The sequence below is a fragment of the Somniosus microcephalus genome, chromosome 6 (genome assembly GCF_052327205.1).
Source record: "Somniosus microcephalus isolate GS21.2 chromosome 6, FLI_Smic_1.0, whole genome shotgun sequence".
Classification (NCBI taxonomy): domain Eukaryota; kingdom Metazoa; phylum Chordata; class Chondrichthyes; order Squaliformes; family Somniosidae; genus Somniosus; species Somniosus microcephalus.
This window is the reverse complement of record NC_140992.1, coordinates 37,137,205-37,159,467: the sequence shown is the minus strand read 5'-3', so window position 1 is coordinate 37,159,467 and position 22,263 is coordinate 37,137,205. Positions and strand designations below refer to the sequence as shown.

The 22,263-nt window shown below is 47.4% G+C and overlaps 1 protein-coding gene across 1 annotated transcript in view; it reads left to right on the top strand.

Annotated features, from left to right (window-relative positions):
- Nucleotides 1–1,535: 1,535 nt before the first annotated feature.
- LOC147115619 (thiamine transporter 2-like) overlaps nucleotides 1,536–22,263 on the top strand; it is a 34,847-nt gene continuing 14,119 nt past the window's right edge. The window contains exons 1-2 of the mRNA XM_085990041.1: nucleotides 1,536–1,730; nucleotides 2,971–3,541. Of these exons, the coding sequence (XP_085846167.1) occupies nucleotides 1,581–1,730; nucleotides 2,971–3,541 (721 nt within the window). The 5' untranslated portion in view covers nucleotides 1,536–1,580. The remainder of the gene's footprint in view (nucleotides 1,731–2,970; nucleotides 3,542–22,263) is intronic.

Here is a 22,263-nt window from a genome sequence, read left to right as displayed (position 1 = left end):
ACCCACTTCTCTGGGCTGCTGGTCTTGCTCCAGCAATGTGCAAATGTCTGCGATGACCTGGCACGATAGTCTGAGCCTCCTTTGGCACTGCTGCTCAGTCATGTTGAGGAAGCTCATCCTCTGCCTATATACCCTGTGTTGGGGGTACCGCCTCCGGCGCGGTGCAGCCCTGCGCTGATGCCCTCTATCCTGTGCAGCTTCAGGTGGTCGAGGAGAAGGTTGGTGGTGTTGGTGTTGGTGCTGCTGGTGTGCCTGGTGCTGCTGGTATTGGGGCTCATCGTGGTCCGATTCTGAGGACCAAGGTGAGACAGTGTAAACGGCACCCATGCTGATGGAATAGATGGCAGATCAAGTAGAGATGACAGAAGCAATGTGTCAATGATGTGATAGGTTCTAACAATGGGGTGAGACTGGATGGTGACTTTGCTGCAAACACTTGTAGACTCTAGAAAGCTAAATCTGTGCTGGCAATGCAGTCAGCAACAGCTTCTGTCTGAGGAAAGTGATCAGCTGTGGGGCGGGAGTTTTTATTGTACTTTCTATGCTGTGCACTAATGAGCTGGATCAATGGCCACTCAAGTTCCGCCTCAGGTTGACAGACATGGTTCCCGAGCTGCGTGATTCCCGTGGTCATCCAGGGAAATTTGAAAGGTAGGGTTAAAAAGACTCTTAATGGTCTGACAAGTACCTGATAATGATTTAAATTAGCTCACCCAGCTCTGCCGTTCGGGTCACTGCCACGCCGGCAAATGCACCCGAGGGAAAGGCGCGTAGGGGCGGGATGACAGCGGGTTTCCCACCCGCTCCAAGATATTGCAAATTTCCCACCCAATTCGCCTCCGATCGCACCTGCACAGACCCCAGAAAATTCCGGCCATCTTCTCTATGTCAACCCTATCAAACCCTCTCATGATCGTGAAGTCCTCTATCAGGTCACCTCTCAGTCTTCTCTTTTCTAGAGAAAAGAGCCCCTGCCTGTTCAGTCTTTCCTGATCAAATAAACACTTTCATAAGTGCAGCTTGGAGATAATTGGGAATAAATACAAATCATATTCCATAGGGTGGCTTACAAACATATTTCCTTGCAGTTATTCACACCTTAAATACATTGTGATTGTACTATCACTCTCGATCATGTTACATTTTTGATTTCTTTACACATTTTGGTCATGTTCCACATTTCAGTTTCATCAGCAATCTCAGTGTCATAATAGAGAGCCCTTAATATCTCAATAACATCAGTGAATCTAAGCAAAGGGTGGTGTAAGAATGTGGTGTTATCTTACTAACAACTTTGAAGCCATAAAGTCATATAAAGTAATATAGTATTTACAAAGAGATCAAAGTTTCAGTCTAATCAGGATTAAATACGTAATGTGATAATATTACAAGGTGAGGCAGCCAATCAAGCAGTCCTGTGGTGCTTTGCAATCCAGAGAGTTTAATCGCTTCTGTATCCATTCTATCAAAAAGAATATAAAAGCAGGTAGTTGATTTACAACTCTGAACTGCAACAGACAGATAAACAGGGGATGATCAGTGACACTACACAGAACTGTGATTCTGCAAACTGCAGAGTCATGGACTGCTGGAAAGCAGTGAGAGATAAGCAATGGATTTATCCCACACTAGTTTTGTGCATGTATGGATTTTTTGCATCAATGAAACCTGCGGAGCCCTTTCTAACACCGTATTTAGTTGGACCATACAAAAATTTCACCATTAATCAGGTATGTATTCAAAGAGTTCTAGCACAATACAAAATGTGATTGAATCTTTATGCTTCACTACCTCATTATGTTTTATACAAAGCCTCATGTGATTTAGAATTACTTTAACCTATGGGGCACAAGAGTGTAGATGAGTTCAAATCTGGACCACTGGTACTTTTTTCTTTGGTCGCCAAAGGTTTCAGTATTTGCATTTACAACCTCAGGATGTCCCAAAGCGCTACACAGCCACTAACGTACTTTTAAAATGTAGTCATTATTATTGTAATGTAGGAAACGTGGCAGCCAATTTGCAAACAGCAAGCTTCTACAAACAACAATGAAATAAATGACCAGATCATCTTTTTTAGTGGTTGTTTGAGGGATAAATGTTAGCAAGAACACCAGGCGAAGTCCTCTGCTTTTCTTCGCATAGTGCGTGGGATATTTTACGTCCACTCAAGAGGGCAGACGGGACCTTGGGTTTAACGTCTCATCAGAAACGTCTCTGACAGTACAGCACTCCCTCAGTATTACACTGAAGTATCAGCCTAGATGAGGTGCTCAAGTTTCTGGAGTGGTGAGAGGTGAGAGTGCTACCACTGAGCCAAGGCTGACACATGAGTGTACTTTCACATATTCTATACACTCAGGCGTTATTGTGCCTTCTACTTGCGTGCACAGTTACAGTCTCTTTTATTTCTAACTCCTGTTTTATAAGTTTTAAATTCATGCAAAGTCTATGTTACAAATAAACATACCATATGTAAAAAACATTTAAGGAAAAGTGAAATCATTATACCAGATGTGATGATGTCATCTCCATATATTAGTTTTTATACTTCACATCAGTCGGGTCATAAAAGAGACTATATAGTAGGACAATTAAAAAAAGGATTCACAGCGACTAGTCTCCTAGCCATGGAGCATTTTAGTTTAAATTTAACATTAAATTTTATATCTGACCATTATACTTTTACTTATAGCTAACATGTGGTTTAAACACAATACATGATGAGGAGACGCACCATATGATTATATCCCACTTGTGCTTATCATAATTCATATGAAACAAAGGAATGAGTTATCAATTCATGGAATATAAATTGTACCCTACACCTCCTCATTTATATCCTTGATATACATGTTAATGCAATCCTGTCCACATATAGCTAACAACCTAGTTTAAAACTAGAACCTATTGACAGTGACTGTTGTGGTCAAAAGCCAACTAAATTGGTATTACTTTCTCTTTTGTCAGGTTACGAATCAGTTGTTCCCCATATGGACGTACTCATTTTTGGCACTGTTGATCCCAGTCTTCCTGTTCACTGACTACTTCCGATACAAACCTATCATCATTGCACAAGGAGTTGCTCTTGTGATTAACTATATTTTGCTACTGTTTGCAAATGGGATGGTGGCTATGCGGTACCTTCAATTTAACAATGGTCTTGTATCAGCTACAGAAGTGGCCTACTACTCTTACATTTATAGTGCTGTTGATGCTGAGCACTACCAGAAAGTGACTAGTTACTGCCGAAGTATTACTTTGATTGCTTACACAGTGGGATCAACAATGGCACAACTTTTAGTTTCTCTAGAAGTTGTCTCCTATTTCTATCTAAATGCCATTTCATTGGGATCAGTGACTGCAGCATTGGTGACCTCATTTTTTCTACCCATGCCCAGGCAAAGCATATTCTTCCAGAGTACAACTAAATCCTCAAATGAGACAATAAAACCAAACACATCCAATGACGGCCTAAACCTCAAGAACAATATACAGGAATCTTCAGAGAACACCGTCTTCCCTGAAAGAAAACAGTCAGGTATTGACGAGTCTGTGACGATAAAAGAGAAAAAAGCTTTTCTAAAGGCAATTCTTCAGCTATGGTCAGATTTTAAGATATGTTACTCATCAAGAAATCTGCTTTTATGGTCTTTTTGGTGGGCTATAGCTACTTGTGGCTATTATCAGATTTTCAACTACGTTCAAGTGCTCTGGGATCATATTGTACCATCCAAGAACTCCTCAGTATTTAATGGTGGTGTAGAGGCATTGACAACTCTTACAGGTAGGCTTTTTGATGTTAGGCTGCGTTATCCTAAATATCAAACATGAAACACTGCTTCATAAAACATGATGGCCCAGAATTTGTTGCAGCCGGTCAACAAATGGCGTCTACCGTTAGTTAGACATGTCGTTGCTGATATGCCATCAATGACTCAAAGACAAGCATTCAACTGAAGGCTTTTAATCACTAAGAACATAGCAGCATAGCAGGTCTTCCCACATCGGGTTCGTCTGGTAGTGAGTGACTCATGCAGCTCCTGAGACCTTTATATGGCAAAAGACAGGGGCGTAGCCAATACACACAATAGGAACAAAAGGGGACGGTTCACAATACAAGCAGGTAAAATACAAGCAGGTCTGATGAAGGCATATTTCATCACATTTGGGCCTAGAAATTCAGTCGCGTTTGCGCCCACTTATGGGCTATAGAGTGGTTTGCGCCAGAAGTTTTTTCGCGCCCGAAATTCAGTTGGTCCGTAACATCGACGTTAGCTGGTAGCGCTGCGCCGGCACCGATGACATCATCGGTGAGCGCAGTGCCCCGGTTCCAATGCAATTCCGGTCCGACTGCCAAATTCAGTTGCGGCCGCCTCTCCCGTGGCGGCCGCAAACAGCGTTTGCAAAACGGTGCCTTGCAGCTCCGAGAGGCCGGCGCATAAAGGTGGAGGGGCGGCCGGCCGCTTTCCCGGCGGCCGCCTGGCCGCACCTCCCTTCCCGGGCTCCTGCACCACCCCCCCGCGGCATTGGTGTGTCACTCCCGCGAGCCCGGCACTTCTCCGTGGTGCCGGGCTCATTTGCCGGGGGAATCCAGCGGCGATCTCACGGCTGCAGGCAGCTCCTCCTTAAGAGAAGGAGGAGGCCTGCAGTACCCCAGCCTGCCGCACCGCATCGGGTGCCGCAGCGGCAGCTGGACGCCTGAAACTGACATTCTTCGCCCCAAACGAGGCGGCCAAACCCTCCAATAGCGCCCGCCTCCATGTTGGGGCGGCGCAACTGAATTTCAGGCGGGCGCTACGGGAATCCGGCCGAGCGCTAAATTTCGGGCGCTAAAGACCTGGCGGGGCTATACCTAATTTCTAGGCCTTGCTCCTTTAATTTCCATGAGATTGTGCACTGGAAGTTACTGTAAATGGGAGGTGGAAACAGTGCAGCACCCTCTACAGGGCATCTGGGTTCTGTGTGAAAAGGGCAAGCAACTGTGTATCTCCTTAACCAATCAGTTTGAAGGATTGTGAAATGAACAGCACAGAGTCTGAACAAGGAGGTGTAAATTAGAGTGGGTGAATTCAGTGTCAAATTAGGTAAAGAAAGAGAAATAAAGAGAGGGGAAGAAAGATTGGATTAAGAGATAGAGAAAAAAGAGACAGAAAGAAAAAGCAAAAAAATTGAACTGAATTTTAAAAAAATCTCCAACAAAAATTAAAAGCTGAAGGAATGAGACTCCACACTTGTAATAGTTAATTTCCAGTACCAGAGAGGTTGTTTTGAAATAATGAACACTTATCATGCCGTTAAAAGGGGTACATAGACTGAAATGGACAAGCCCTGACTTTCTGTGGTGAGTTTAGTTCATATCTACCATGCAAACACTGGAACTTCACACCATTCAGTGCATTTGAAATTGTGAGTCAGGCAGCGAGATGCCATTTATGCACATCTTGGACAGCAACATTTGGATTTTCGCATTTAATTGCGCATCTGGACTCACCTGAAATTGCTGTTAGCCTCACCGTTACTTTGACAGCAAATTCTGGGTCAATATTCTGTCTGTAAAAGTGGGAAAATCAAGTTCGCCTTTAGGAAATTGTTCAACTTCAAGTAAATTTCTACAGGGAGAATGATACAAATCTTCTTTTGCATCATCAGAGTGTATAAACCTGTTAACCCAGGCCCACTTATAGAATCATTGCATGATACATCACAGAAGGAGGCCATTCGGTGCATCATGCCCATGCCGAATCTTTGGTAGAGCTATCCAACTAGTCCCACTCCCCCACTCTATCCCCATAGCCCTGCAATTTTTTTCCCTTCAAGTATTTATCCAATTCCCTTTTGAAAGTTACTATTGAACCTGATTCCACCATTTCTTCAGGCAGTGCATTGCAGATCACAACAACTTGCTGTGTGACAAAAATGTATCCTCATGTCACCTCTTCTTTTGCCAATCACTTTAAATCTGTGTCCTCTGGTTACCGACCCTTCTGCCACTGGAATCAGTTTCACTCTGTCAAAACCATTCATTATTTTGACACCTCTGTCAAATCTCCTCTTAACCTTCTCTGTTCTAATGAGAACAACCCCAGCTTCTTCAACCTCTGCACATAACTGAATTCCCTCATCCCTGGTACCATTCTAGCAAGTCTCTTCTGCACCTTCGCTAAGGCCTTGACATCGTTCCTAAAGTGTGGTGCCCAGAACTGAACTCAATACTCCAGCTGAGGCCAAATGAATGTTTTATAAAGGCTTAGCATAACTTCTTTTCTTTTGTACTCTATGGGGGTAATTTTCATTCAGAAGTTGGGAAGGAGGCGGGACTACAACTTTTGGGGTTGTAGTCCCGCCTCCATCGAGATGCGGCCAGTCCACGCGATTTTAACTTGATTGACCTTGTTGAGCCCGCCCAGCGGGCTCAGCAGGCCAGTTAAGGGCCACCCGGCAACAGGTGACGTCACAGACTGAAATTTCATCTGTCAAGACGTTTTGACAGATGAAATATCAGCGTTTCACAGCTGTTTGAAGCTGTCAAACACTGACAGTCTTACTTCTAACCTGAGTCCTTCTACACAGACTTAGTTAGAAATCTCACCGGCACAGAAAGCTGCAGGCTATCACTTTTGACAGTTTGCAGCCATTCTGCTTTCTGTGCCGGTTAGATGATGGACTCCCAAAACCTAGAGGAAGGAAGGCTTAAAAGGTAAGTACAGGTAATTTAAACTTCTTTACACACTTTAGACACACCAAACACACTTACCTTTGCACTCATGGACCCATCACTCACCTGAACACTGACATCTCGACCCCTCCAAGTCCTTCAACCTGACAGTCCGACTCCTCTAACTTGGCGTGGTTTGGAGCCGTTGGGAATCCCACACTTCAAGCTTTAAAATAGGGATTAGGCTAAAAAGTGCCTGTTAACTACCTGTTAACAGGCAGTTAATTGGCACTAATCCCTTCCCGCCTCAGGTAGGCAGGTCCCAGTGCGGGGCGGGTACCCGCCTCCTTTGAAACTTATATGGAGGCGGGTTTTGGGCGGGATGGTGTCGGGACCCCCGAATTCGGATCTTAACCCCCCCCGCACGCCTCCAATCCCGACTCCATGGGTCAATGAAAATCGACCCCTATGCCTCTATTAATATAGCCAAGGATCCCATATTTTTTAAATCAGCCTTCTCAACTTTTGAACATTTTTTTCTCCCATTTATGTTTCCCTGAGAAAGTGGACACAGGTTCCGTTCCCAGGCCTATGTTATGTGGTGCACAAGAGTGGCTGGAAGCCTTTCTCGACCTCTATGTGAGAAGACAGGGTACAGCCTGTTAGAGCACCATTCTTGTGCTCGCCCGTACTGCTTTAATCTAGTATTGAAAAAGTCCCTGCAAGACTAAGTTAAATTAATGGCCACCAATGCTGATGATGCATATGAGTCCATTCAGTCCAATGTATCGCACAGAATATTTCCTGCTGCAGTACCATAACAATGATACTTCTGTGAGATCATGGATTTCACATCACCAGAACATTACTGATGTGCCTCAATAATTCCGAGACTCGATGTTAGCGAAACAAAACAAGGCTTTTATTAACTTAGAAGGTAACACGTAGTGGAGAGAGGTATCTTCCATCTGGAGGGCTGCTGTACTGGATATGAGGCCAGACTGAGCTTGCTTACATAGGGGCCAGGTATGGGCGGAGCCCTACACACAACACATTCCAATATACAATACAATGGTGAGGAAACGGAACTGGGGGAGGGGAAATGAAACTGAAACCGACCACAGTCACAGGCAGTGATGAATGGAATATTTCATCACATTCACCCCTTCTATAGATTTAGTCTGTTCGGGGGTTTGATAGTCCTCTGCGACTGACGTGGCTGTTGCGGTGCCGCGGGTGTCGGCTGGGTGTCCCCGGTAGCCTCCTGGGTCTCTGCCGGGGGTGCCGCCAGGGTTCTTGAAGGGGTAGTTGGTGGGGGTGCCATTGGTCGATGTTCTTCCGGGGGTGATGAAAGAGTAGTGGGTGGGTAAGAGTTGCTGCGATCATTGTCGCTGCTATCGCCGTGGTTGTTGTCGTTACCGGCTGGGGCGACGTCTTTTATGGACACGGTGTCCTCCCTTCCGTCAGCGTGCCGGACATATGCGTATTGGGGGTTGGCGCGGAGTAGGTACACTGGCTCCATGAGAGGGTCCGTCTTGTGGCCCCTCACATGCCTTCGCACGAATACCGGACCTGGGGTGGAGAGCCATGACGGCATGGATACGCCTGAGGTGGATTTCCGGGCAAATACAAACATTCGTTCATGAGGCGTGGCATTAGTGGCAGTACACAATAGCGACCGTATCGAATGGAGCACATCCGAGAGGACTTCCTGCCAGCGGGAGATAGGGAGGCCCTTGGTCCTTAGAGCTAGAGTGACTGCTTTCCATACTGTCCCGTTCTCTCGCTCCACTTGGCCGTTACCCCGGGGGTTGTAGCTGGTGGTACGGCTCGTGGCGATCCCCTTGGACAGCATGTACTGGCGTAGCTCTTCACTCATGAAGGACGCCCCCCTATCCGTATGGATGTAGCTCGGCATACCGAACAGGCAGAACAGGCTGTTGAGGCATTTAATGACCGTGGCGCTGGTCATGTCTGGGCAGGGGAAGGTGAATGGGAACCGGGAGTATTCGTCCACAATGTTCAGGAAGTAAGCATTGCGGTCGACGGACGGGAGGGGGCCCTTGAAATCTAAGCTGAGCCGCTCAAAGGGCCGTGTAGCTTTGATTAAGTGGGCTCTATCTGGGCGGTAGAACCGAGGCTTGCACTCAGCGCAAGTGCGGCAGTTCCTGATCAGAGACCGAACTTCCTCAATCGAGTAGGGTAAGTTACGGGACTTTATGAAGTGGAACAGCCGCGTGACCCCTGGGTGGCAGAGGTCGTTGTGGAGGGTCTGTAGCCGATCCCCGGTGGCGCTGGCACACATCCCTCGTGAGAGGGCATCAGGGGATTCGTTAAGGGCCCCTGGCCGGTAAATGATGTCATACTCGAAGGTGGAGAGCTCGATCCGCCACCTAAGAATCTTATCATTTTTAATCTTCCCCCTCTGTTTATTATTGAACATAAACGCTACCGACCGCTGGTCGGTAAGTAGGGTGAAGCGTTTGCCGGCTAGGTAGTGGCGCCAGTGGCGCACTGCCTCCACGATGGCTTGGGCCTCCTTTTCCACGGAGGAGTGTCTGATCTCGGGCCCTTGGAGGGTCCTCGAGAAGAAAGCTACGGGCCGCCCCGCCTGGTTGAGGGTGGCCGCCAAGGCGAAGTCAGACGCATCACTTTCCACTTGAAATGGAGTGTTCTCGTCCACTGCCTGTAGCGTGGCCCGCTCAATATCCTGCTTAATGCTTTTGAAGGCGGCGTGGGCCTCAGCAGAGAGCGGAAAAGAGGATGCTTTCAAGAGGGGGCGGGCTTTGTCGGAGTAGTTGGGGACCCATTGGGAATAATAAGAAAATAACCCCAGGCACCTTTTCAGGGCTTTGGGAGTGTTGGGCAGGGGCAGCTCCCGTAGGGGGCGCAATCGGTCGGGGTCAGGTCCGATTTCCCCATTCTCCACCACGCTGCCTAGTATGCAGAGGCGCGTGGTGTTGAAAACGCACTTGTCCTCGTTGTAGGTGAGGTTGAGTTTTTGTGCGGTTTCCAGGAACCTCTCGAGGTTCGAGTCGTGATCCTGCTGGTTGTGACCGCAGATGGTGACGTTGTCGAGGTAGGGGAAGGTTGCCTGCAAGTGGTGGTCATCGACCATGCGGTCCATCTCCCTCTGGAAGACCGAGACCCCATTCGTCACCCCAAAGGGGACTCTGAGGAATTGGTAGAGGCGTCCGTTCGCCTCGAAGGCGGTGTACGGGCGGTCCTCTGGTCTGATAGGGAGCTGGTGGTACGCTGACTTAAGGTCGATGGTGGAGAACACCCGGTATTGGGCGATTTGGTTCACCATTTCTGATATGCGGGGTAGCGGGTAGGCATCTAGTTGGGTGTACCTGTTGATCGTTTGGCTATAGTCGATCACCATCCGTTTCTTCTCGCTACCCCTTACCACTACCACTTGGGCGCGCCACAGGCTGTTGCTGCGTTCAATAATGCGCTCTTTCAGGAGCCTGTCTACCTCGGTCGCGATAAACCGCCTGTCCTCCCAGCTGTACCTCCTGCTTTTGGTCGCTATTGTCCGGCAGTTAGGGGTACGGTTCGCGAATAGCGAAGGCGGCTTTACCTTCAGGGTAGCCAGACCGCACACTGTGAGGGGCGGCTGGGACCCACCGTACTTGAGCGTGATGCTTTGGTGGTTGCACTGGAAATCCAGGCCCAAGATCACGCTCGCACATAGATCCTTCATGATTAATACTTTAAAATTATCATATACAGTTCCGTTAACGGACAATTGTACCGTGCAGTAACCCAGAATGGTCGATGTCTGGGTTTTATCAGCCATAGAGATGGTACCCTGAGTAGGGACCACCTTTAGGGAGAGTTGTTGTGCCAGTTCAGGGTGGATAAAACTCTCCGTGCTTCCACTGTCAATTAAACATTTAACCCTGCACCCGTTTACCTCGATGTCCACCATTGATTTGGATAGCGGGTGCGGCCTGGTCTGGTCCACTGTGACCGATGCCACTGTAGGGCCCTGATCGAGACAAGATGGCGTCCACGCTGTCTGCTCATAAGATGGCGGACCCCACGAGGTCGGGCAAGATGGCGTCCAAGATGGCCGCTCCCACGGCGCGCACGCGGCGGTGGCGGGTTTTCCGGCGGTTGGTTTTCCGGCGGGGTTCCCTCTGCACACCTTCCCGAAGTGCCCCTTCTTACCGCACTTAAAGCAGGTGGTGCCTTTCGCCGGGCACAGGTTTCTGGTGTGCTTTGGCTGCCCGCAGAAGTAGCAGTTGGGTCCCCGACGCGTCGCGGCTGTCGTAGGGCTTCTGGGGGGAGAGCGGGGCCCCGACGGTGTCGGGCTGCCGGGCGGGGAAGATGCCTTCCAAGATGGCGGCGCTCTTGGTGCACACGTGGCGGCGTGGACGGCGCGGGCTGAAGAGTAGGCGTCCGAGTTTCTCTGGGCCACATCCAGGGATCGCGCGGTGTCCGCAGCCTGTTTCAGGTCCAATCCTGTTTTTTCCAGCAGTCTTTGCCGGATGTAAGTGGAGCTGAGGCCTGTGATAAAGGCATCGCGAACAAGCTCGTCAGTGTACACTGCGGCTTTTACATCTCGGCACTTGCAGTCTTTGCCAAGCATTTTCAGGGTGCCTAGGAACTCCTCCACCGATTCCCCAGGTCGCTGTGCGCGAGTAGCGAGCAGATGCCTAGCATACACCTCATTCGTAGGCTGCTGGTAATGCGCCTTTAAGATGTCGCAGGCGGCCAGGTACGTGTCGGCGTCTTGGATGAGGGGCTTACCCAATTCCGCAGAATTCCGAGTTTCATACTCGCAGCGTCCGTAGCGTCTTTGACGGCTGCAGAATTGTCCAGGAAGAATTCCATACACATAAACCAGTGTCCGAAGCGTGCTGATGCGTCCGGAGCATGCTGATCCAAATCCAAACGTTCGGGTTTCAGGAGTTGATCCATTGTGTTGAAAAATAAGTTAATAAAATTGATGTGCCTCAATAATTCCGAGACTCGATGTTAGCGAAACAAAACAAGGCTTTTATTAACTTAGAAGGTAACACGTAGTGGAGAGAGGTATCTTCCATCCGGAGGGCTGCAGTACTGGATATGAGGCCAGACTGAGCTTGCTTACATAGGGGCCAGGTATGGGCGGAGCCCTACACACAACACATTCCAATATACAATACAATGGTGAGGAAACGGAACTGGGGGAAGGGAAATGAAACTGAAACCGACCACAGTCACAGGCAGTGATGAATGGAATATTTCATCACAATTACAGTAATGTGTTAACATTGTGTCATGTTTAGTTCCTATCACATAAGCATGACTCTTAATATTTCAATTTTCAACTTACTTTAAAACAACATTCATTTTGGTATTCACTACATATAGTCATGTAAATTTGCTGGTCCCGATGTTTAGGCTGCAGGACTGTTGAGCTTTGCCCTGGCATAATCTTCAGGAATTAGTGTTATATATTTAGTGCATGTTCTCAGCCTGTTTTGGGCCTGCCACTAGGAGCATCAACAGGAAACGAAGATGCTGAGGAGGAAAATGGTTAAAATTTTGGAAAGGAAACAGCAGTATGGTGACAAGCAGGGGAGTGAATCGCTCTCTCTCATCTGCCTCTACTAAATCTACCATGTAACACAGAGATATTCCTCTTAAAACTATCATAGGAGACAAACAGATCTCCATCTATACTGAAATTCCAAGAGAACACTGACACATCCCTCCCAACAACAACAAGTTGCATTTATATAATACCTTTAATGTAGTAAAACCTCCCATGGTGTTTCACAGGAGTGTAATCAAACACAAATTGACATTGAACCAAAGAAGGAGACATTAGCACAGGTGACCAAATGCTTGGTCAAAGAAGTAGGTTTTAAGCAGAGTCTTAAAGGAGGAGAGAGAGGTGGAGAGGCAAAATGGTTTGGGAGGGAATTCCAGAGCTTAGGGCCTAGACAGCTGAAGGCACGACCGCCAGTGGTGGGGCGAAGGTGATGGGGGATACACAAAAGGCCAGAGTTGGAGGAACAAAGGGTTCTTGGTGGGTTGTAGGCCTGGAGGAAGTTACAAAGATAGAGAGGGGTGAGGCCGTGGAGGGATTTGAATACGAGGATGAGAATTTTAAAATCGAGGCATTGGTGGGCCGGGTGTCAATGTAGGTCAGGTGATGGGTAAATGGGACTTGGTTATGATATAAGCAGCAGAGTTTTGGATGAGCTCAAGTCTATGGAGGGTGGAAGATGGGAGGCCAGCCAGGAGACCATTGCAGTAATTGAGTCTGGAGGTAACAAAAGCATGAATGAGGGTTTGAGCAGGAGATGGGCTGAGGCAGGGGCAAAGACGGGCGATATTACGGAGGAGAAATTAAGCGGTCTTTGTGAAGGGGTGTATATGAGGTCCGAAGCTCAGCTCCGGGTCAAATAAGACGCCAAGGTTGCAAACAGTCTGATTCAGCCTGAGGCAGTGGCCAGGGAGAAGGATAGAATCAGTGGCTAGGGAGCGGAGTTTGTGGCAGGAGCCGAAGACAATGGTACTAACACTACCAGAGAACAAACAGCATCCCACTAACACAAAAATTACCAGAGAACACAAATAGATCCTCACCCACACTAAAACCAAGTAACACAGATAGATCCCCACCCACACTAAAACCAAGTAACACAGATAGATCCCCACCCACACTAAAATTACACTGAACAATGACACATCCCTCCCCAGACTAAAACTACCAAGCAAATACCGAAAGTATTCCACCTACACTAAAACTACCAGGTGACGCAGACATATCCCCACCTACACTAGAAAACAAATTCCCACCAACACTAGAACACAGGCAGATTCCTACATGTATGGAATTACTAAGTAACATACCTAGCTGCACTAAAACTACCAAAGATCAAAGACAGTTCCCCACCATCATTAAAAAATTGTCATTTGGTCCAACACTCACCTCTGGTACGCTTTGTCACCATTTAATACAGAATTGTTTAGTCTGGCACTTCAGTATTAGTTGATACTACCCTTTTCGATTTGTTTTCTTGAAGTCATTTTGCTTCTCCAATGAAAAGTATGCTATCTTTCTGAATCTGTGTGACCTTCAAAACTTTCACTACAATATAATTTATGATGCTATAAACACCTAAGAGGCACACCTTCAGAAACATCATGTTCCATATAACAGGAGAAATGAATGGGAACCTTGTTGGTTGCCAGAAATCAGTTAGTTATTAAGAAGCTAATCTTGTTTCTTGGTGAGCTGATAGAGGAGAATTTAAAATCTATGAAATAAAGGGTGCGTTTTGTTATCCTGTCAGATAGAATATTTATCTAGTGAGTGAATACAACTAAACACCACTGAAGAAATACCGGGGATGGGGGGACGGGTAATTTTTAACTACCACGTCCAGTTTTTCACCTGGCAGAGGGAAATTGGTGGAGACTTTGAACACCCACTAAAACCAAGTAACACAGATATATCCCCGCCCACACTAAAACCAAGTAACACAGATATATCCCCGCCCACACTAAAACCAAGTAACACAGATATATCCCCGCCCACACTAAAACCAAGTAACACAGATATATCCCCGCCCACACTAAAACCAAGTAACACAGATATATCCCCGCCCACACTAAAACCAAGTAACACAGATATATCCCCGCCCACACTAAAACCAAGTAACACAGATATATCCCCGCCCACACTAAAACCAAGCAACACAGATATATCCCCGCCCACACTAAAACCAAGTAACACAGATATATCCCCGCCCACACTAAAACCAAGTAACACAGATAGGTCCCCGCCCACACTAAAATTCCACTGAACACTGACACATCACTCCCCAGACTAAAACTACCAAGAGACTACAGAAAGTATTCAATTCTCAGGCAGGCCATTAAATGAGCGCCCACCACTTTCACCCAAAACAGGCAATATGCAAACTGGGGTTCTACGCTGGTAAAAAAATTGACTGGGTGACTTACCTGCCGATAATTGGCCTGGATTCCACCATCTTCCAATTTAACCTGAACAGGTGGCAAAGGCACCCGCCTGAAGCCAGCAGCGTCCTTCTTTAAATATGCAGATTGGGGTCCATCGGGGATCATCTGCCCCCGACTGCAATATTATGTCTGGCCCTAGCCTAGGCAGGGAAACCGCTGTGGCTTTCCCGTCAGGTGAAGACAGTGAGCAGAGACAGCGGGACCAGACAAGGCCATTTAAGTTAAGGAGCAGCAGGAGTGCTCCCCGCGACTTACCTTCTTGCTGGCGAGAACTCCTTTGGTGCCAGCCAACAGCCTGCCATTCTATAGTTCATTTATTTATCACCAGATCTTCCATGGGTACATTAAGCTTTACTGTGCCTCATTTTATTCAACTGAATTCTTCCATTACTCCAGGATTGTCATAGAGGGTAAAGACTATCTGCAGCCCTTTTTCTCCATGATGAACAACCTCTTGAAACCCCTTTCCTCCACCCCCACCCGCTTAACCCTCATCTCCAAAACCAAGTGCAAAGAGCCTATGGATTTCTTTATCTCAGAGAATGAGGCTATCTGTGCTGTTAAAGAAAGACTTGCATTTATATAGCGCCTTTCACGACCACCGGACGTCTCAAAGCGCTTTACAGCCAATGAAGTACTTTTGAAGTGGAGTGACCGTTGTAATGTGGGAAACGTCTCTGTTGCCACCTGCCCTCCCTCTTCCAATCATCCCGCAGCCCTACTCACTTTCCCTGACCTCCTGCAGGTTTCCCTCCCATCTCCCCCTTGCTCTCTCCAAATTTAACTGTTGTCTGAGACCCGCCTCTTGCTTTCTCGATTCCCTTTTTATCTAGCTCATAATCACTCAACTACCTTTCCCAGTTGTTATGCTTGCTGATATTACTAATGACTCCTTTAGCCACTGAGCCTTTCCCTTTTAAAACCGCCATTATTACCTTCCTCCTCAAAAAGGCAGCTCTTGACCCTACTGTCCTCTCTAGCTACCACCCTATCTCCAAACTTTCTTGGGTAATTATTCTTGAAGATATTGTAACCATTCCCCATCCGCCCCAGCACCATATCGATCACTATTAACACTCCCTGTTCATTTCCCTTCAGGTCATCGTCCACCCTAATCACAGCATAGAGACTCCCTTGCCAAAGGCACAAATTACTTCCTCTGTGATTGCAACCACTGTGTATTATCCCTCCTTCTCCTCTACCTCTTTGCAGTATTTAACACAATCGGCTATGCCATCCTCCTCCACTGGCTCTCCTCTGTTGTACATTGCCATAGGACTGCCATTTGAGTGGTTCCATGAGTGGCAGCATGGTGGCATAGTGGTTAGCACTGTTGCCTCACAGCGCCAGGGACCCGGGTTCGAATCCGGCCTCGGGTGACTGTCTGTGTGGAGTTTGCACATTCTCCCCGTGTTTGCGTGGGTTTTCTCTGGGTGCTCCGGTTTCCTCCCACAGTCCAAAGATGTGCGGGTTAGGTTGATTGGCTGTGATAAATTGACCCTTAGTGTTAGGGGGATTAAATACATGGGGTTACGGGGATCGGGTGGGATATGTGTCGGTGCAGGCTCGATGGGCCGAAATGGCCTCTATCTGCACTGTGGGGTTTCTGTGATTTCTGTGATTCCTTCATACACCTGAGCATTCCTGATTTTGCAAACACCCCCAGGGATGCATCCTTGGACCACTCCTTTTCCTCGTTTACATCCTGCCTCTTTTTGACATCATTTGCCACATGAGGTCAGCTTCCAAATGTATGCAGCTGATGAAACCCAGCTGTACTTTTTCACCACTTTGCTCAACCCTACAACTGACTCTGTGCTGTCAGAATACCTACATCATAGATGAGTGAAAAAGTCTTCAAACTGAACACCAGGAACAAAAAATCATTGCTTTCAGCCTCTACCATAAACTTCACTCCCTTGTCACTAATTTCATTTTCATAGAAACATAGAAAAATAGGAGCAGGGGTTGGCCATTCGGCCCTTCGAGCCTGCTCCGCCATTCAATATGATCACGGCGGATCCTCTATCTCAATACCATATTCCCGCTCTCTCCCCATACCGCTTGATGCCTTTTGTGTCTAGAAATCTATCTATCTCCTTCTTAAATATATTCAGTGACTTGGCCTCCACAGCCTTCTGTGGTAGAGAATTCCACAGGTTCACCACCCTCTGAGTGAAGAAATTTCTCCTCATCTCAGTCCTAAATGTCCTACCCTGTATCCTGAGACTGTGACTGCTCATTCTAGACCCCCCAGCCAGGGGAAACATCCTCCCTGCATCCAGTCTGTCTAGCCCTGTCAGAATTTTATACGTTTCAATGAGCTCCTCTCTCATTCTTCTAAACTCTAGTGAATACAGGCCTAGTCGACCTAATCTCTCCTCATACAACAGTCCTGCCATCCCAGGAATCAGTCTGGTGAACCTCTGCTGCACTCCCTCTATGGCAAGTATATCCTTTCTTAGGTAAGGAGACCAAAACTGCACACAGTACTCCAGGTGTGGTCTCACCAAGGCCCTGTACAACTGTAGTAAGATATCCTTGCTCCTGTACTCAAATCCTCTTGCAATGAAGGCCAACATACCATTTGCCTTCCTAACTGCTTGCTGCACCTGCATGTTTGTTTTCAGTGACTGGTGTACAAGGACACCCAGGTCCCTTTGTACATCAGCATTTCCCAATCTAGCACCATTTAAATAATACTCTACCTTTCTGTTTTTCCTACCAAAGTGGATAACTTCACATTTATCCACGTTATACTGCATCTGCCATGTATTTGCCCACTCACTCAACTTGTCTCAATCGCCTTGAAGCCTCTTTGCATCCTCCTCACAACTCATGTGGTATCTTGAGGTGGCCATAGATGGAGACGGACACAGGTTAACTCCGTAACATGGTTTAATCAACACTTGCACATAAAAGCTTCTGCCATGAGGCAGCAAAAACAAAGAGTACAACCAGTACAGATCAGACTTAACTCAGGAGACCAATTGCCACAGCACCACCTGGTGGATCAGGTTACTCATAGCCTCCCAGGTTACTACACTCCTCCCCCCTTAAGATTGCCGTGTGCAATTCTTAAACAATAACCCTTACTAGGTACTACGTTTTAATTAACCAGTATGCTCTAACTATGGTTAACCCCTGACTAATTTAACAGGTTTGTATAAGTCTTTCTGGTTGCTTGCGAATCCTTTGTGAATGTCTTAATTCCACTTGTGGTGGATTCTCAGGTTCATTCGCACTTGAGATTGGAGTAGTCTCTGATGTTGGTTTTACACTGTCCCGCTGTGGCCTGGCGGTACCAGTGTCCATTGGCACCTTATAAGCCGTGCTGGGTCCTGGAACAGCCTCCTCTACTGCCCTTTGTTCCATCTGAGGCAGTTCCCCCTGCTGCCGACTGACAAGCTGATCCACATGCCGACAAACCCCTCGACCATCCCCTAGTAACACAGAGTACGACACAGGTCCTGTAATGTCCTGGATTAGTCCTGGTATCCATTTAGGTCCATAGCCGAAGTTCCGGGTGTACACAGAGTCCCCTATGGCGAAATGGCAAGCTTTAGTATGTTTGTCATGGTACGCTTTTTGGTTTGTTTGTTTTGTCTCAACCTTGCTTTTGAGATCTGGGTGTATCAGGTCTAACGTGCACCGCAACTTTCTCCCCATCATCAACTTAACCAGAGAAAGCCCCATGGTAGCTTAGGGTGTTATACGATAACTAAACAAGGCTCTATTGAGCTTGGTCTCCAGGGTGTCACCTGAGCTCTTCCTCATGAGCTCCTTAAAAGTCTGCATGGCTCGCTCGGCTAACCCATTTGAGGCTGGGTGATATGGAGCCGAGGTAACATGTGTGATTCCATTCCTTACCATGAATTCTTTGCTCCCTTCACTAACAAAACACTGTGCATTGTCGGATACAATCATTTCTGGAATACCATGCGTGCTGAAGCTGTACCTGAGACAATTCAGTGTGGCATCAGTCGTTGCAGAGCTCACTGGATAAACATCGATCCACTTTGAGTGAGCGTCTACCAGCACGAAAAACATTTTGCCCCTAAAAGGCCCCGCATAGTCTATGTGAATTCTCCTCCAGGGTTTGCTCGGCCACTCCCAGGGATGGAGTGGTGCCCCGGCAGGTGCTTTCCTCTGTTCCTGACATATAGTGCATGACTTTACCTTTGACTCAATTTCAGCATCCAAGTTAGGCCACCACAGGTAGCCCCTAGCCAGTCCTTTCATTCTAGTCATTCCTGGGTGCGATTGATGCAACTGTTCCATCAAAGTAGAGCGTCCCCGCTCTGGGACTATGATGCATGCTCCCCATAGCACACATCCATCTTGGACACTGAGCTCGTGCTGTCTCTGTCTGTACGGCGCGAACTCCGGTCACTCACGGTGATCTGGCCAGCCTTTCAACACATACTCACGGACCCTTGACAGAACGGGGTCCTTGGCTGTCCAGCCCTGGATTTGCACTGAAGTCATCAGGGGACTGATCTCCTGATCCAGCATCAGGACGTGCTCCTCAGGGGAAGTACTGCGAGGAGATTTTGAGAGGGGCAGGCGGCTGAGAGCATCCGCGTTCCCGTTTTCCTTGCCAGCTCTGTACGTGATCACATATTCATAGGCTCTTAGTATTACTGCCCATCTCATTATTCTCTGTGATGCCATTTGAGGCACCGCTTTCATCTCATTCAGTAACCTAATAAGAGGCTTGTGGTCAGTACTGATTACAAACTTCCTCCCATGTATGTACTTATGGAATTTCTTTACTCCAAATATAATGGCTAACCCCTCTTTATGAAGCTGTGAATAGTTCTTTTCCGCAGCTGTGAGCGTGCGTGAAACAAACCCGATGGGCCTTTCTGCTCCATCTGGCATGCGGTGGGCCAACACTGCCCCCACTCCATAGGGTGATGCGTCGCAGGACATTATCAGCTCCTTCTTCTCGTCGTAATGCACTAACACCCTGCTGGACTGAAGTAGCTCCTTTGACTGCTGAAACGCTTTCGCTTGCTCTGGCCCCCAACGCCATGGCTCCTCCTTTCTCAGCAGTTTGTGCAGGGGTGCCAGCAGCATCGATAAGTTTGGAAGAAACCGGTTATAATCATTCAGGAGCCCTAGATAGGCTTTCAGTTCAGTCACTGAGGTGGGTGCAGGTGCATCCTGCACTGCCTGCACTTTCCCTGGTAATGGATGGAGGCCTGTGGCATCCACCCGATGTCCCAGGAATGTAACTTCCTTCTCCATGAAACTACACTTACTCCGTTTCAGGCATAGCCCTGCCTCTTCCAGCCGCTGTAGCACTTTGTCCAGTGTTTTTAAGTGATCCTGATCATCACTTCCTGTTAGCAGAATATCATCTAAGTACACGGCCACCTTTGGAATGCCCTGCAGAATGCCCTCCATAGTCCGTTGGAATATTGCTGGGCTAGAACTGACACCAAATGGTAACCTGGCATACGTGAACAGCCCCTTGTGCGTGTTCACCGTGACAAACTTTTTTGATTCTTCATCTAGCAATATCTGCTGATACGCATGACTCATGTCCAGTTTGCTGAATCTTTCTCCCCCAGCGAGCGATGTTAACATGTCCTCCATTCTCGGAATGGGGTACTGTTCCAGTGATGATACTCTGTTCACTGTTAACTTATAGTCACCACACACCCTTACGTTGCCATCGGGCTTCAATACCGGGACTATTGGTGCCGCCCAGTCTGAAAATTTCACTGGTTCTATTACTTTGTCCTTTAGCAGGCGATCTAGTTCCACCTCAACCTTGGTTTTCATTGCAAAAGGTACCGACCTTGGTTTAAAGAAACGAGGCATGGCATCACTGGCTACATGAATCTTGGTTGTGGCTCCCCTTAAGGTGCCCAGTTCGTCCTTGAACACTAACTCATGCTTCATCAGCACTTCTTGCAGTGCCTCTGTACTGTCCTCCATTTTATTCATTGCCTGCCAGTCCACACTCAACTCACTGATCCACCCTCGCCCTAACAGGTTTGGCCCTGACCCTGCTACCACTACCACTGTAAGCTCTTTGGTGACTCCTTTGTGTTTCACTTGTACTTCGGCCGCCCCCAAAATGTCCACCTTCTGTCCTGTGTAGGTTTTGAGACTAATGGGGCATGTACCTAGCTCTGGTACTTTTGCTTCCCCCCATAGCTTGGCGTACTCAGTCTGCGACATTATGGTTACACTACATCCGGTGTCAATCTCAAACTTTACTTGACCTCCGTTCACTATCAAATACTGAGTGAGAGGGGGTACGTTGGGCCTTGAAGTGTCTATACTGTATATAGTGAAAACCTCCTCACTAGACTCACTAGACTCTTCCTCCTCTTGTATGTAATTTGCCCGCTTTGTGTACTTCTCCCTCCCCCCTTTAGCATGCTTTGCCCCTTTAGCACTGCTTCTCTCACTCACTGCCCTTTTACAGACTTTCTTTAAGTGCCCTATTTTTCCACAATTGTGGCACTTTGCCTTTGCAAACCTGCAGTCCTTTGCATAATGGCTCGTCCCGCCACATCGGTAGCAATCCCCAACCCCGACTGGTGGACTTTTCGCGCCAGCTTCCATCTTGAAAACAGCTCCTCCCACTGGTTTACACCATTTCTCCTTGCTCATACTGTTTAAGTCCTTAATGTCCTTGTTAGCCGTCTCCATGGCTTGTGCTTTTTTAAGTGCCATCTCAAACGTTAATCCTTCTTCTGACAGCAACCTTTGCTGTATACTGTCGTCGTTAACTCCGCATACTAGTCTGTCCCTTAACATGACTGTGAGCGCATTTCCAAAATTACAGTCCTCTGCGAGCTTCCGAAGCTCCTCCACATACTCAGTAACACTTTCTTCCGGCCTCCTAATCCTCGAATTGAATTTCCATCTCTGTACTATTTCACTAGGTTTCAGATTGAAATGATTCTTTAGTAGACTCACCAACTTGTCAAAAGATTTTTCTCTTGGCCGCTCCTGGCTCAGCAGATTCCTCATCCGTGTATAGGTTTGCGCTCACACACAACTCAGTAAAATGGCCCTTTTCTTTTCAGCACTGTCCACCTCGTTTGCCATAAAGAAATGGCTCAGTATTTCACAATACTCCTCCCAAGACTGCGACTTGCTGTCAAAAGGTGCCACGGAGCCTACCGTTCCTGCCATCCTTGGAGTCCGGTCACTTCAGCCAAAAAATCAAACTCTGTTTCGACTCCCGCGGCCTAGCCTCGTGCTTTTCCGACTAGTTTGCTAACCAACCCGAGCACCTCTTCTGAATACTCCCTAACTATGACTGATCCACCAAAACTTTTCCGTCCTTTATTCTCGTCGCCATATGTGGTATCTTGAGGTGGCCATAGATGGAGACGGACACAGGTTAACTCCGTAACATGGTTTAATCAACACTTGCACATAAAAGCTTCTGCCATGAGGCAGCAAAAACAAAGAGTACAACCAGTACAGATCAGACTTAACTCAGGAGACCAATTGCCACAGCACCACCTGGTGGATCAGGTTACTCATAACCTCCCAGGTTACTACAACTCACAATTCCACCTAGTTTTGTGTCGTCAGCAAACTTGGAAATATTAACATTTGGTTCCCACACCCAAATCATTGAT